Consider the following 16,105-nt stretch of genomic DNA (forward strand, 5'->3'; position numbering starts at 1 on the left):
ATATATTTAATTGCAAAACTTAAGGCCAAAAGTGAAATCATAGCTTACATTATTTTACGAAAAGGGAACGTATAATTCGAGTATTTCAAGCGGAAAATTTACGTTTGTAGGCAAAGTATAATCTTTAAAAGCCAGAACAGGCAATTGCACTGGCCCCCTCATAATGATTTGTAAATCCTACCAAAAAATTGCTCGAAGCCCCCCAAAATTCTAATGTAATAATTATTTTGATCGATTAAGTTTCAACTTTGTAGAGATGAATTTCAATAAAAACAAGTTGGGAAACCAAACTAAACCTCTTTGAGTCGAGACTCAATTAAGAGGTTTTACTTAAATAATTAAATAAATACAATTTATATTAGTTATTCTAATCGTCATTAATTTACCTTAATTCTAGTTAAATCGTTTTAAGAAACTTTATTCCTGAAATCATTTTAAACGTAGCTATTGTTGACGGTAGAATTCTAGCGTATGCCTCTTTAGCAATTTTTGGAAATTTAGGGTATATAAATCGATTACTTCACAATAATTGGTAAGAAAACCCGTAATTGTGTGAATCTTTGATGGAAGTCTTGCAATTGGAATCGCCGCGTACATCTTAACCATTACGATGATAATGGAGTAGAAACCAGTTTTGTTTTCTGTGAACTATGAACGCGATCCGGATATTGCAACTGCGAACGCGGTGATAGACAGACACACAGACACGTCCAGTGTAATACCTCTCCGTGACGTCTTATACCCTAAATTTACAAAAATTCTTGAAGAGGCATACGCTTGAATTTAAACGTCAACAATAGCTATGTTTATTATTATTTTAGGAATAATGTTTCTTAAACCGATTTATCTAAAATTAAGGTAAATTAATGACGATTAAAATAATTAATATCAATTATATTTATTTAATTATTTAAGAACAACCTCTTAATTGCGTCTCGACTTGGAGAGGTTTATTTTGGTTTCCCCATTTGTATAAAGAGAAACACTACATTATTGTAGAAAAGAAAACAACTAAACGTTATCCTTGAAAAACTCTTGGATAACGTGATAGAACTTCACAAATAAGAGTTATGATGGTTGCCTCGGCGATAACTGTTAAGCCTAAGTCTCTAATCTAATTCCATGGTCCAATCCACATTTACAAGCAAGTTGGATGTCAGAATAATTCCACCTAATTGAAAGTCGACCAAAAAATTTTCTTCTAAAGGCTCTTTCAGACGATCCAACTTTTTGACTCAGCTCGATGGGTCAAAAAGTTGTATCAACTTGCCCTTGAACTTTTGAAGGGAAAAGTGAAATAAATCCTTCCTATTCACACAACTAAACCTTTACCGCCAAATGGAACTTTTTAAGCGCCACCTACCTTGGCACTTACGAAATAACCAGCGAAAAATGCTTTTTTTGTAATTCATTTTGATTGGCTAGAGAAATGAACTTAAAAAGTTGAGTCAGTGATCCAATTTTTCCTAGCCAACTTTTTTGGTGACTCAACTCATCCAGCGATATTCACACGATCCAACTAATTGATTCAACTCGAGTTGACCCATCAAGATGAGTCAAAAAGTTGGAACGTCTGAAATTGCCTTTAGCCATCTTGGGTAGGGATTCTAAGGCATGGCCTTAGGTAGGAGTGACGTGACCCTCGCACGCTGCACGTGCCTCTACCCAAGAAACAAAAGAATGAGCAAAAGAATAGTCAACGCTATCGACAAAAGAAAGCGAAAGAGCAATAGCCCGACTACATCATTGCGACGTTTGCCTCACAAACACAACCCATTAGGCCCCATCCTCTCTTACTAGCTCATCGCCGAAAGTTGCGTGAAAAAAGGAAAAGAAGCTACTAGCAACAAGGGAAAGATTTGGCCTGAAAGTGTCTGTCTCAAGCGCAAAACGGGAGTGGTGATTGCCTAAGAAATTAATAGGGGTGACAACTTAAAATCAATTAGTCGAAAAAGAGCTTGGAAACATTTAGTGATGGGTTGAGATTTTGATTTTCAGAAGAGGCGAGAAATTGCTTATCAGTCGCACCATAAGTTCATAAGATGTGTATGTTCCATAAGTTTGTCTTTGGTTACAAACTAGAGACTGTCATGAATTGAGGGAGGTAAGTCATAGATTCAGGGTAAAGCGACGCCTGGTGAGGCGCTGTCAAAGGCTTATAGTACAGACTAGATAGGAAGATGGAAGTCCTGCAAAATTAACCACCGAGTGTAGTCTGCAATTCTCGCTTGTCGTTCTCGAACTAGCTCGAGCTGCAAGTCTCTAGCATAACGAAGTGTAGGTCATACTTATGGAAGGAACATATCTTATAAACTTATGGTACATGTTTCATAGATACTACCAATTTAGATAATAGTTTTAGTGCTCGGCATTTTCGATCAATTATCCACAAATTGGTGGATAACCGATTATTTATAAACAAATTTGTGGATTATAATACGATTTAACATGTAAGTTCTGTGGATATGTTTTGAGTATGGATAAAGATAAAATAACGCGGATAATTGATAGCTAATGCCGAGCTCTAGATAGTTTCCAGTCAGACTCTCAGAATTTGTTGTTCAAAACAGGACAAAATTGGGTTCACAAGTTTGTTCTGAACAGAACGCTTCACTCTGCACTAGTATCTAAGAAATCAAATGTGAAACACTGGATTTAAATATCTAAATTTTTAAGGTACCCCATATTTAACAAAGAAGTCGGGTTCGTTCTCCCTCTAGATATATTCTCTCCGAAATTGCGAGCATCGCATCGTATCGCATCGCCTCGACAATTCCTTCTATAAAATTGTTCGGCCGTCTTAGTCGGTACGAATGAATGCCCAAAAAAGAAAAAAATTCCGATGCAAAGCCGTCGGAAGTACACGTGGCTTACAGTACAGTCAAAAGCAAGTCAAATAGCATCTCCGAAAAGCGGTGCATGCGCAAAAGACACCCCCCGTATTAACGAACGACGGAAAACGGGAAGCGTAGGATCATTTTATCCCGATCCTGAAAACGCGGAAGAGGAAAGAGAGAGAGACGAAAGAGAAAGCTTGTCTTTAGGAAAAGAGGAGCTAGCGAACATCGCCGCGAGTTTAGAGAAACAGATCATTGTGCACGCAGCACGCGCTCGCCGCGTGACATCTCGGCCCGTCTCCCTATGCTAAAGAAGGACGTTTTATTTGAAAGAAACGTGAACAGACACGAAGATGAAAACGAATGAAGATCAAGAGGAACTTGAGAGAACTTCCGAAAATGCAGGTCCAGAAAATACCGAAATGATTGACGCGAGACAGCGACAGATAGAAAAATGATGGACAATCCAAGAGCTCACTATATATACTGGATTAGTCATGAATAAAATATAACTCTTATTGTTAAGCGCGTAAATCAGTTAAAATATTCTCAGTCGGTGTACGCGAAAGTATTTCCAAGTTCTGTAAGTTTGAAAACTTCTTTCGTAAATGAAGTCCTCGAAATTGGTCAAGATCTGCAGCGGGGGTCAAAGACGTGCTTGTGCTCTATCTTTTACGATCCTTGTTGTCGTCTGGATCTCCCTCATATCACGAACCAAAAGCGCCGCTTCACCCGGTGAGTGAGATTATACTATTTAAAAATGTTATTATTAAAATATCGGGACTACCTTGTAGTTCCCGAAATAGCAACCGCGATTTCATAAAAATAGTAGTGTTGTTTAAAACTGTTGTTTTAGAAATAGCGGCTGCTGTTTTGAGAAATAGCAGTTTTTAGCTTGAGTTTTGTTTTGAACAATTCTTAACCCTACAATTTACCTTACCTATTAAGTACAACAAAATCATCATACGCTAACCTAACCTAATCTAACCTTACCTGACCTAATACTATTCGTGTTGAAATAACAATGCCTAAATTGACCCTAATACCACTAGGGCTCAAATAACCTAACCTAACCTCATCTATAAGGTTTTTTTGGTACAAGCAACGAAGTTAAACCAGACTTCAAAACCAAACCTGCACCATCGTAAACAACTACCGTTTTTCACTTCTTAGTTGTACTGATATTTTGGTAACTGCTGTAACGAGACGCCGCGTTTACGAGAACTGCTGTAACGCGTAAACTGCGTTTTCGGGAAACAGCTATTTTTGAAACCGCGGTTATGTGGACCTCTATTATGGGATCCGCTCATACGGGAATTGCTTATATGAGGGCTTCCCAAAATATCTTACCCTATTGAAAAGATATTCGTGTTTGTAATGAGGAATTTGAAGTTCAACTCAAATCTTTTTTAAGTAACGAAATGAAATTTGAACTTATTTTTAGAATAAGCCGTCTTAATTATCCCGAAACTTTGCTTAGAGAGAACTGGTTTTTGTGGGATTAACTTCTTAAGAAAATTGCGGAAAATTAAAGCTAGAACCATAATATTCCCCAATAATATAATGCTGTTTGTGAACAGTTTTTCCAAATATTTCAGACTAGAAACGAATAAGATTTTAGTTATGTATGCGAGCGACTTAATTAAACCGAAGAGCTACTCCTTTGATGTGAATTATACGAAGCTCATTAATAAATAATGAAAATGATGTTTTTTTTTAACTAACAGGGAATTCATTTCATGATGGCGTTTGTAAAGGTAGTAAGTGTGGGATTATATGGGAAACAACATGCAGTTTTTCAAATCTACAAATGAGAGTACAACATAGATAAAATTTTCAAATTACAAAACTAACTAGAATTAAAAGAAATTGAATGCTTTTAATTCGTTTTTAATTCTGATGTTTCTCCTGGAGGAAATTCTTTACTCTCTGATCTGTTTTTCGTGCTGCAGATCAACCATCAAAAAAGTTATAATTCCATTGTGAGTCCGTAGGCACCAATTCTCGAATAGCTAAAACAGTTTTAGCTTCCATGAGGGATAATTTTCGTTTTTCTAATGGGACAATTCTTTAACTATCAAAAAGCAGTAAACTTCTTGCAATAACATAAAAACGTACAATGAAGACCACTAATAATAAATTGTTATTATAAATTTCATGTGAATTTCACATCTAAAATTGCACGGCAAAACTAAATTAAAAATTTTCCTTGTAAAAATCATTCATTTTGGTCGCACTAAAATGGGAACATGAAATTTTTCAGATCAGATTTTTTCTAGAATCCGCCATGCCTTAGCCATAGGTGACGATATGTACTGAATAAAGAGGGTTTTTTTTTAAATTAAGCTATTATTATGTAATTTTATAACCGTTATTTTAAAGAATCGATATATTTTTTAAAATCTTCTTCCCTTTTCCTTGGGTAGCTAGAAAGTAAGTCCAATTTCTCTAAATACTGTTCATTTTGAAGTAGTGTACCAGTCACTATTGAAAGAAAATTTCTTCACCAAGATTATTTTACATCTAATTAAATTATAATGTGCTTTTTCACAACATTATTTTATTTTTTTACATTTGATAGCCATTTAACTCTAGAAGACCCGTTTTGATTAAGATCCATCTGTAAAAGTACAACACCCTTTTAACCAAATTTAGTGCGCTCGAAATTCAACCAATTTAAATCAAATTAACTTAAAACGTAGTTTATTTAAGTTAATATTAAATCTCTAGTTGTAGTCAAAAAAATGAAACGGAAAATTCAGTAAAAACTAAGTCTTTAAAAGCTTGATTTTGCATCAAGGTATTCTCCCAAAACCGTATTTTTTTTATTATACCTAAATTTAATCTAAATCATTATAAATTCCATTAACATCTCCTTATAAACCGGGTTAACTTAAAAAACTAACTTTAAATTTTAAATTCCCAATGGAATTAAAAAAATATTCCTTTGAAGAAATGCAACCTTACCAAAAATAAATAAAAAACAAAAGAAATTAAAAGGAATAAGAAGAGAGTCAGCCGTCGTGGCACAGACTCGACCCTGACAAGGTAAATTTCTTTGAAAGAAGATCCAAAAGAATGTTTAAGCATAAAGAGATTTTTTTTCTTCACGCTGTTATTTTCTACAGTAGATAAGCACTTTAGACATAAACGGATAATCTAGAATTAAGTTTTTATGTCTATAGAGTGCTAGTCTGTCCCACAGCTGCTTATAACCAGTCTCACCCCAACCAAGAAGTGATATCTAGTTTATTAGGGAGAAGGTATAAGATGCTTATACTAAGTATTCGCGCGCCATAGTCCTAGTCCCCCTTTCATAATACAAGGGGGCGTAAAAGGAGGCGCCGGGCTATTTCGCTACACTCTCCTCAGTCGGAAAATATGACTGTAATTTTCGTCACTCGCGTCGTCGCGCTGACGTGGTTTTCAAGAACCAATGAGATGCTGGTTGTAATTTAGAGGCGGCGCGGATTAACTCCGGACAGGCTACGTTTGGACTGGAGACAAAGCTTGAAATGTGGCGAATTTATACTTTCTCCCTAGTAAACTAGATATCGCTTCTTGCCCCAACCTGGTATTAAAGTGTGTGAGACACTATCGCCGTGAAAATCTTCCTTTTAGCAAGGAGATGTGACGCTACCAGGGAAAGAAAATTCTATCTTAAGCGCTGGCCTACCTACCTAGTAATGCGTGGACACTTAAAGAGGATTATTTTCTTATGCTTTAAATTAGAAAAGTCTCTTTAATTTCAAAGACAGAAAGGGTTCAAAATAAGTGTGCTAATTAACAGTTGGAAGTGGCAGATATTTTTTATGGGAGAAACTTCTTTAAAATCAAAAACAATCGTAGAATACGGTTCATCTTAAAACCAGAGGCTTGTTTTCATTGAAAGTGTCATGACAAAGTTAAATCTAATGAAAAACATTAACATGTACAAAAATGGGCCAAGCCTCGCTTCGTGCCCTCTCCGCCGTAAAACGTTCTGAGATCCCATGTAGAGCCAAGTCTGCCTTTTGTTCTCATTCAATCGCCAATTGAACAATTATGTTAAAAATTAAGTCATTTTCCTAATTAATAACCAATATTCTTTGACTGTATCATTATTATACATCTTTGTTCGTATCAAAAATATCATGACTTGGCAATCACAGGTAAGTAATATTAAAAGGAAGTCGAGGGGATATTCACTAAATCGTTGCCGATTTTAAAATAATCGAAGGGATATTCACTAAATCGTTTATGGTCGAGGGGATATGTACAAGTTTATAAGATGAGTCATGCACACCCCTATGTACAAATTATATGGCGAGTTATGCATAACCCTATTTACAAATTTATAAGGCGAGCTATGCATAACCTTATGTACACTGAATGGAATTCCTTCGATAAGAAAGCCTTCAATTAAAAAGTAAAAGATAAGTGGTCAAAATTATTTGGCTGAAGCGACAGACATTAAAAACTTCAGATTTAAAGGCATTATTATAAAACATCAATTGTTTCAAATAATTACGTCTTTTTTTCACCAAAATTTCATTTAATGAAAATATTTTTCAACATAAAACCAGACCCCTAGAATTGGTAAAGAGAGCGATAAATTTGAAAGGTAGAAACAAGGCTTAACGCTCACTTTAAAATATATTGTAGAAGCTGTTGTATTAGTATTAAATGGTTTTCGTTACACCAACTTCATGAAAACTTCGTGTTAATGGCAGAAGAAATGTCAAACAATGCGAGAGGAGATACTATTATGAATTAGTTCCCGTTCTGAATCGATTTCCAACTATTGTCAGAAACCGATACATTTTTATTCCATTTTTCCCCCCCATTTCTGTGTTCGGTCGTCACTTTATTCATTCTCGCCTTTTAAAGTCGACTTTCTTTCTTCTCCGGAACTTCTTTCTATATTAAATTCAACCTTCAATGCGACATTTTTTAACAAAGATAATACCAGCTCACTATGAGACTTTTTTCATTTTGAGATTGAATTTGTTTATATAGGCCTATGTATCTTTGAACTCGAGTTTCCCCACTATCCATACACGTAATATTGATAAATCTTTCTTCTAACCATAAGTTACATAACCGGAGTAAGTACTGCACTCAATGAATACCTAACGGAGATATTTTTGCCAAGATAAACTAAATTTCCAATAGACCATTTCAATGTAACCAAAAGTGGATGAGAGTAAAAGTATGAAATTGGCCAGAAGTCGCGAGTCATCAGAGTTTCGCAGTAGTTGACCGTTTTATTGGCGTAGCTATACTGGGCCTGTTCACTCCCTTAAAATAGGTCTTGTGTTAATTCGCGGTTACCGTCGTCTGCTATTGTGTATGCTAGAACTTCCTCGATTTGTGTTTGTAGTCAGGAGTCAGGACAGAGTAGCTGGTAATGTTTTAAAAGGTTTTCGAAGGTATAACATGGATTTAAGTAAGGTTATCGAAGCAATAGAAGAGCACATAAAACTAGATACGTTTAAAACAAATCTCGGTAATTTAGCTATAGCGCGAGCAGCTTGCGTCGTGATGCGCGTGATCGAGTGGGCTATGGTTAAACCAAGGAGCATAAATGTCTGAACTACTTTCAGTCGCGAGTTTGCAATAGATAGTTATTGGCGAAACTTTGATGTCCACGTTTTTTAACACAGGCTCTGGCCATTGTCATGCTTTCCCTCTCATCCACATTTCATGCAACTAAGAGGGAAAGATACGGGGGGGGTAAGACTTTGCCTTCCACTTCGCTTTTTGGCGCCTGCGCTGTAAGCTTGGGCAATCATGAGAGCGCGTAGAGACGCATGGTAAAGTAACAACCCCCTTGTATGTCCTGTCCCGGTACTGAGGGGTGTCTATCCCTTTTTTACGTCGAAAAGGACTATGACAAAATTTTTCCACTAGGAAAAAAAATGTAACCCTCCGTAATAAATTGAACATCTGTAGTGTTATACTTATTGTTATTGTTTTCTTATGCTACAACACTGCAAGTTTTATATTCTTCACCCCTTGCTTCATCCACACATTTTTTATAAATAAATTTTTGGTGGGCGAGTTTAATAATAAATGTTGGTGAGTAGAAAGTGCATTTATAAATGGACCTGAGGCTCCTGAGCTCACATTATATGATTGAATACATATTTATTCAACCCTTCATTAGAATGGTCAAGCGTATGCTAAGCTTATAAGTAAGGAACTAAAATGCTGGATGTTGTCCTACAAATTTCGGGCTTCTAGTAATATTTTCTAGTAATTTATAAGTTAATTTAAATGAAGACATTTGCGTCACAACGTGGGTGACATGCGTAAAGTTCGTGGAAATTTCCTTATATAAGACCTTGAACTTTTAAAATTGTTCATTTTTATTTAAAAAAAAGGGTTTGCTAGATGCCTTTAATTTTTAAAATTGTGACGTTACGTATGAATTATTTAAAACAAAGATAAGGTCTTTAAAATAAAACTCTTTGCTTTTTTTGAGTCATTTTACTTGGGATGCAAGTTTATTATAACCATAAGTTCGTAAGATATGTTCACCATAAGTTTGTCACTGGTTACAAATTGGAGCTTGTCATGAAGTGACGTAGGTCATATATTCGAGGTAAAGCGACGCCTGGTGAGACGCTGTCAATCTCAAACCACTTACCCCTAAAAGGATTATTAATAATAATAATAATAATAATAATAATAATATTGGGCTTTATTCATCGGATATTCCCGTTCAGAAATTTTCTGGTTTACGAGGGAGTCCGCCTTTTAAATTACATAATGTACAATAGCTATTTTTGTTTCAAATAAATTTTCATTTGCTTTACAAAACATGGTTTAGATTCAATTTGTTTTATACCCACTGGTAAATTGTTCCATAGTGTTACGCCTCTAGTCTTTATTTGTTTTTGATTAAATTTATTAGAGGTATTCATCATGTATAAATTATATGAGCTGCCTCTAGTTTGATAGTTTTTAGGTCCATTTAGAGCGTAATCAAAGATATTTAATATATAATCAGGAGTATTTCCCTTAATGATATTAAAAATAAGTGTTGCAAGATGCAACTCATATCTGCATGCCACGTCCAACCAATTCAACTCAGACCTAGCGACAGTTGCGGATGAGCGTCGCCCTCTATGTAAGATTCGCCTCGCACAACTGTTTTGGAGGACTTGCAGTTGATTCATATATGACTTATTTCCATCAGCGTAGAAAATATTCATGTAGTCAAATAGGGGTTGAATTAGCGCACTATATAAGTTGCATGACGCTTTCTTTTCTAGAGCATTAAATAGGGGTTGTAATAGCCAGATTCTTTTTTTTATTTTTTTACATGTGTAATCGATATGGGTTTTCCATGAAAAATCTTCGTCAATATACAATCCTAAATATTTAACCAGGGGGACTCTAATGATTCCTGTTTTGCCTAAAACTGAAATATCGCGGACTTCGAGTGCATGTTTGCGAGTTGGAGAAAAAATCATAAAGTTTGTTTTCGAAATATTGGTCGCTAAACCAATTTTAAATAATCTGTTACGAAGGGCTAGGAAATCCGTTTCTAGTTTGGAAATTAAGGCGGTTATATTACAATCTGAGGCAAGTAAAGTCTCGTCATCGGCATACTCCGACAAAAGAGATTCACCAACCGCCCGATGATTGTCTTTAGTATACAAATTAAATAGCAAGGGGCCCAGAATGCTTCCTTGAGGAACTCCCGCCTTAATTTGGCTTAAAGGGGAGCTACATTCGTTAAGGCAGACTTGTTGGCTACGATTACATAAATATGAGGAGAGCCAGTCCGTGATGGTCTGGTCCATGTTGCAACCTTCCACGATTTTAATTAGTATCGCGTGGTTTACACAATCGAAGGCCTTGCTAAGATCTATAAATACTACCCCCACAAATTTGCCTTTCTCAAGTTCTTTAAGTATATTTTCGTGTAAGTTCAGGGTTCCAGTCAAGGTGGAATGGCCCGGGACAAAACCTGATTGTGTGGCATTAAATATCTTGTTGTCAATACTAAACCTCATTAATTGAGTATGTACACATTTTTCAATAATTTTGGACATGCTTGGTAATATAGAAATGCCTCTGTAGTTATTTGTTAATGTAGGGTCACCTGATTTAAATAATGGGATAACCTTAGCTATCTTCCATTGGTCGGGGTATATGCCAGATTTAAAGCTTAAGTTTATAATTTTTCTCAAAATTGGGGCTATTAAAATTGCTGCGCCCTTAAGAAGCGCGGTCGAGATCCCGTCAGTGCCTACGGCTCTACTGTTTGGCAACTTCTTTATTATTTCAAAAATTAGTGTATCAGTAACTTCTGTGAATTGAAGTCGAGGTCCGACATGTTGAAAAGAGTTGAATGTAGCTAGATCTATGTCCAAGAGAGCCTGGTTATTTATGAAGTGTCTATTAAATTGGTCTGCCATTAAGTTGTTATCTGTCTGTAGCTTTGCGTCTTTGTCTGATTTTAGGGCTGTAACCGTATGCTTTTTACTTTTAATAAAAGGTTTTAAGTTTTTCCAGGTAGTCTTTGGATTTGAGGCTTGGACTAGATGGTATCGAAAATAATCATTTTTAGCTTTGCGAATCATTGCTGTTACCTTATTTCTTAAGTTACGATAGCTGCATATTTTTGCGGGGTCTTTATATGATTTTTTTTCTCCAAATCGCGTAGATGCATATTGTACTTTATTTCATTATTAAGCCATGGTGGGGACTTAACATATTTACGGTAATGGATGAATGGCATAAATTGGTCAACGTTTGTAATTAGTGTTTCAGTTAATTGTTTAGTAGCTTCGTTAACATCGTTGACTTGGATGTTATTTAAGTCCTGCTTAAGTGTTTCTATAAAATCGTCCATTTTTACTTGTCTGAAATTTCGAACCTTTGCAAGAATTTTTTGAGGTCTAGGACAGGATTTTTTCCGAATAACCAGAATAATATCGTGGTCCGAAGCACCATTTGGGATAGTTTTGACATACTTCGTATACTGGGGGTGAGAAGTGTAACAATGGTCTATTAACGTAGAACTTGTGAAAGTAATTCGCGTAGAGTCCTTAACTAACTGGGTGAGAGAGTTCAATGTTAATGCTAGTAGCTTGGTCTTTGCCGTTGCTGGTTTTTGTAGCAGGTCCGTGTTAAAGTCACCCAGAATAATTAACTCTTCAGTGGTATTTGAATGGATCTTCGACATCACTGTACCGATGTCTTCGAATGTGGTTTTATAATCGAGACTGGGGGGGCAGTAACAACACATTATATTTAATGGCTTGGAGTTTTTCTCTAGTAGAGAACACCACAGAAATTCCAATGATGACATGTCCGGTTGATGATGCTCAAGAAGAAGCTCACAGATGGTTAAATGATCTTTAAAATACAAGGCAATACCGCCTCCACGCTTATTTATCCTGTCTTTTCGAATTAAGTTATAGCCATGAATTGTAATTCTCACAGGCTGAGTTAGGTAAGAGTAGCAGCTAAATGATCTCTGATTACAAAATAGTTATCATTCATTTAGTTATAAAAATAAGGACTACTGCGCTGTCATTGGTTTAGTGACAACTGCTAAATCGAACCACTTACCCCATGGGAGTAACGTGATTGGTTGAATTCTCCAAAGTTGAGAGAAGTAAAAGGTAAGTGGTTCAATTTAGGAGAAGTCCTCGTTTTAAACACTAATTAAATGCTCATTATTTTTAAATAAGAGATAATTAATATTTGATTCCTTTTATAGGCCGTTCTTTTAAGGTATAATGTTATCTTATCTGAACTTTTCCTTCCTTTAACCATTAAATCACAGTATGACAACATTTATCATGTTCTATAATTGTTCAAATTTGTTTCGGAATCGGGAAAGTGGTTAATGAGATAGAAGCAATTGAACATAGTAATGTTAATGAGGTTAATACAAAGAAAGCATCGCTTCAGTTAGCTCAGAGTGTTATATAAATTTTTGTGTCAGACGGAATTTTTAAACTGTATAATTTTCGTTGCTAATCTGCTCGTTATTTACAGACTTGTTCAATCGTTAAATAACATCATAATGAAAGTATGCCTAGACAATGTGGCTTAGCTATTTGGCGCCGTTAGGCTCTGCTATCTAGTGGGGGATCTAAAGCTCCATGAACTGACCTGAGGATGTAAGATTAAGTTTCTTTCGTCATTATCATAAGTTTATAAGATATGTTCCATAAGTATGACAGTTCCTATGCATCGTAATGAGAACTAGTTCGAGAACGACAAGCGATGATTTTTGACTACACTCCGTTTTGCGGTCCATCTTCCTATTTAGTCTGTCCTAAGCCTTTGACAGCGCGAGAATCTATGACGTTTCATCTACGTCACTTCATGACAAGCTCTCTGTAACCAGTGACAAACTTATGGAACATATCTTATGAACTTACGTGCTACACAGTTGCTACTTAAACTGATCGTAGCCTTTCCATTTGACTAAGATACGGATTTGATACTTAAAATGTTTTAAAATATAAAACTTGAGGCATTGGGAAAGATGATGACGTCATAGTGCGTGCCGCGTGTGACGTCATATCTATAGCAACAGGGTGACGTAAAAACTCTGTTTTTAAAACCGCTGACGTCGTAACTGTGTCGTTTTTTTCAATGGTTTTAAAAACCACGAAGTTTAAAATAGGTGTTTTTACAAATCTGACGGTTAGAAAATTGTTCGTTTAACCATTGACAAAATACGACTGTAAAGTGTGTATGGCGGAGCTCCGTATTAATGAAACATGTTTCAAAGCATCACTCTAGAAAAAAATGCAAATCATTTGAAGGACATCGTATTGATGGCTCAGGCAAAATGCTTTATATTTGGGGATACCATATCTCTCATATGCCCATGCGCGTGATCGAGTGGGTCTTTACCTCTCACAGCCTGTAAGAATTCAACCAATCCCTTCAGGGCTAAGAGGTTCGATTTAGCAGAAGCCACTAAAAGTCCTTGATTATTTTTAAGGCTAATTAAATGTACTAAATATTTTGTAATAAGAGATCATTTACACTTTTTTTTAATACTCATATTTAGAAAAGGCCGTTCTTTTAAGGTATATAATGTTAGATTACCAGAACATTTCCTCTAGTGCTAGCATTATTATTGGGTTCACACTCTATAACTAAACCACCCTGTTGTACCACGCTGTATATTGTCTTCCCAAATTTTCTTAATAACGATAATGGTTTTAGTTTCGGTTGCTCCAGGGGAATTTGAGGATGCCAGCTCAACTAAGGCCAGTTCATTCTCATTTTCTTAAGTTATTTTATAATTCCTCTATACTGGTCCCCCCTCCGCTACACATGCCCTAACTCACTCTCTCTTTTAGGGGATAGCACCTTCCGCCCATCCCCAAAAGCCAAGAAATGGCTCCTTTTGAAAAGGCAGCCTTTTAAAAATGCGTATACTCACTTTAAGATGCAAAATTTTCCCGGTTTTTTTTACCCACGAAACCCTTTCTCCCAGCTCTGTTCCCCGATAAAGTAGAGTTAGTTGGGTCGAAGGATAAAGGCCCCGTCCGCATTTTTCAAAAACGTGTTTGGTCACCTAGATGGAAGGAATTGAATTTAAGTAAGCCAAGGGAAAATAAAGGGTTAAGATTATATAAATATAATTATACTACCCAATACTTCTTCAACTATTCAGATTAGCTGCGTGAACGAATTACTTTAGAGTGAAAGAGCAATATCCCTCCGTTCAAACGACATTAAGAAACACTATTTTCTGTTCTATGAAGGTTAACATTGAGTATTAATCCGCCTAAGCTCTCACTATTTCATCAGATGCGCATGAACAAATCCAGAGTTGTTCGAAGAAATGGTTGGTTTTAGGACCTATATGTAATCGTTCCGCTTCAGACAAGCAGCCCATGTGGAAATTGTGAATCAATAACTATCTACAAAATCTTACAAGAAATGGACATCATGCTGGACTATTTAATAAATTTGGGTGACGTCGGAGTCAATTGCAATTGCCAATTGGTTTGTGTGTAGCCATTCTTGACCAATTACAATTGAGTCCGACTATCCCTCCCTTATTTTTGGCGTTCCAACCAACCTGAGCCGTTCCACAGTTAGCGCACTTATTTCTCTCAGACAATAGTACTATAGCACTCTGGATAACTTTGAGATTTAACCCATTGTACATTAAAGACCCAACTAACAAATAAACAAGTTGGTTTGGTCTCTTCTCAATCTAAAGGATAGGATCACGTGACTAACAAAGTTGACTGTAGTACCATCTGTCGTTGAGCGACGAAAAGAAATCTCTTATTTTTCTAATTGGATTAGAGTCTGACTCATGGGGTAAAACAGGTTCTGCGCAGGGCAAAAATCAAGCCAATCAGGTTATCCCTTTAAACCCGAGAACAAGGTCTGACCCGTTATAAAGATTTGTTGGTTGGGTCTATTGGTGATGACCTTCAGAGCCTTTGAAAGGATAGTAGTGCCTCAAATCTAACTTTTGGTTTTTGAGGTTTTAAATATTAAATAAACCTAAAAAATATGGACATCACAGCAAGCAAATATGAAGTGTTTCCCAAGTTTAATAACCATTCATAATGCGTTCTATTACTTGAAGTTTATAAGATATGTTCCGTGAGATTGTCATGAAGTGACATAGGTAACACATAGGTCATAGATTAGCGTAAAGTGACGGCAGGTGAGGCACTGTCAAAGGCTTAGTAATACAGACTAAATAGGAAGACCGAGAGTGTAGTCCATTCTCGCTTGTCGTTCTCGAACTAGCTCGAGCTGTCAGTCTCTAGCATTACGAAGCATATATTTACGGAACATATCTAATAAACTTGAAGCTTGGATCTAGTGTAAGACGGGCATTCTAAAGGGTTACACTCTGTACAACTCTTGTTTAAAATAATAGGCTGGCTCCCTAACCACTACTTCGAAGAACTGAACTGAGTAGCTGAGCTTCAGACCACGTTTCAAGACTTTTTATGGAAGGCGCGGGTGACGGCCATTTTTTTTTTCTTTCTTTATATTTTTGGGTACAGGATTCAATGGTTCGTTAACGAAGCCCATCACGTACTAGAAGGCCCAGAAATTTCTTTCAAGGTTCCAAATAACCGTATCGGTCTATCCTCCTTTTTTCACTCGATGAAAGATAGTGAGTGCAATGGTGGTCATCTAAGATAGGCTTCCAGCTCCAAACCACATTTATCACAGGGAATAATAGCGTCGGAGATATTACAAAAAACGATTATCCTTGTGTGTCGAATTAACCTACACTTCGACATCCCTATTCGCGTCACGAC

General features: G+C 36.3%; 1 protein-coding gene across 1 annotated transcript in view; it reads left to right on the forward strand.

Annotated features, from left to right (window-relative positions):
- The first annotated feature begins 2,969 nt into the window (after positions 1-2,969).
- LOC149647218 (lachesin-like) overlaps positions 2,970-16,105 on the forward strand; it is a 90,062-nt gene continuing 76,926 nt past the window's right edge. The window contains exon 1 of the mRNA XM_089850075.1: positions 2,970-3,572. Coding sequence (XP_089706201.1) covers positions 3,446-3,572 — 127 coding nt within the window. The 5' untranslated portion in view covers positions 2,970-3,445. The remainder of the gene's footprint in view (positions 3,573-16,105) is intronic.

Source organism: Phalangium opilio, unplaced genomic scaffold (assembly GCF_054372755.1).
Source record: "Phalangium opilio isolate 3A_F unplaced genomic scaffold, DU_Popi_V2 ptg000089l_1, whole genome shotgun sequence".
NCBI lineage: Eukaryota > Metazoa > Arthropoda > Arachnida > Opiliones > Phalangiidae > Phalangium > Phalangium opilio.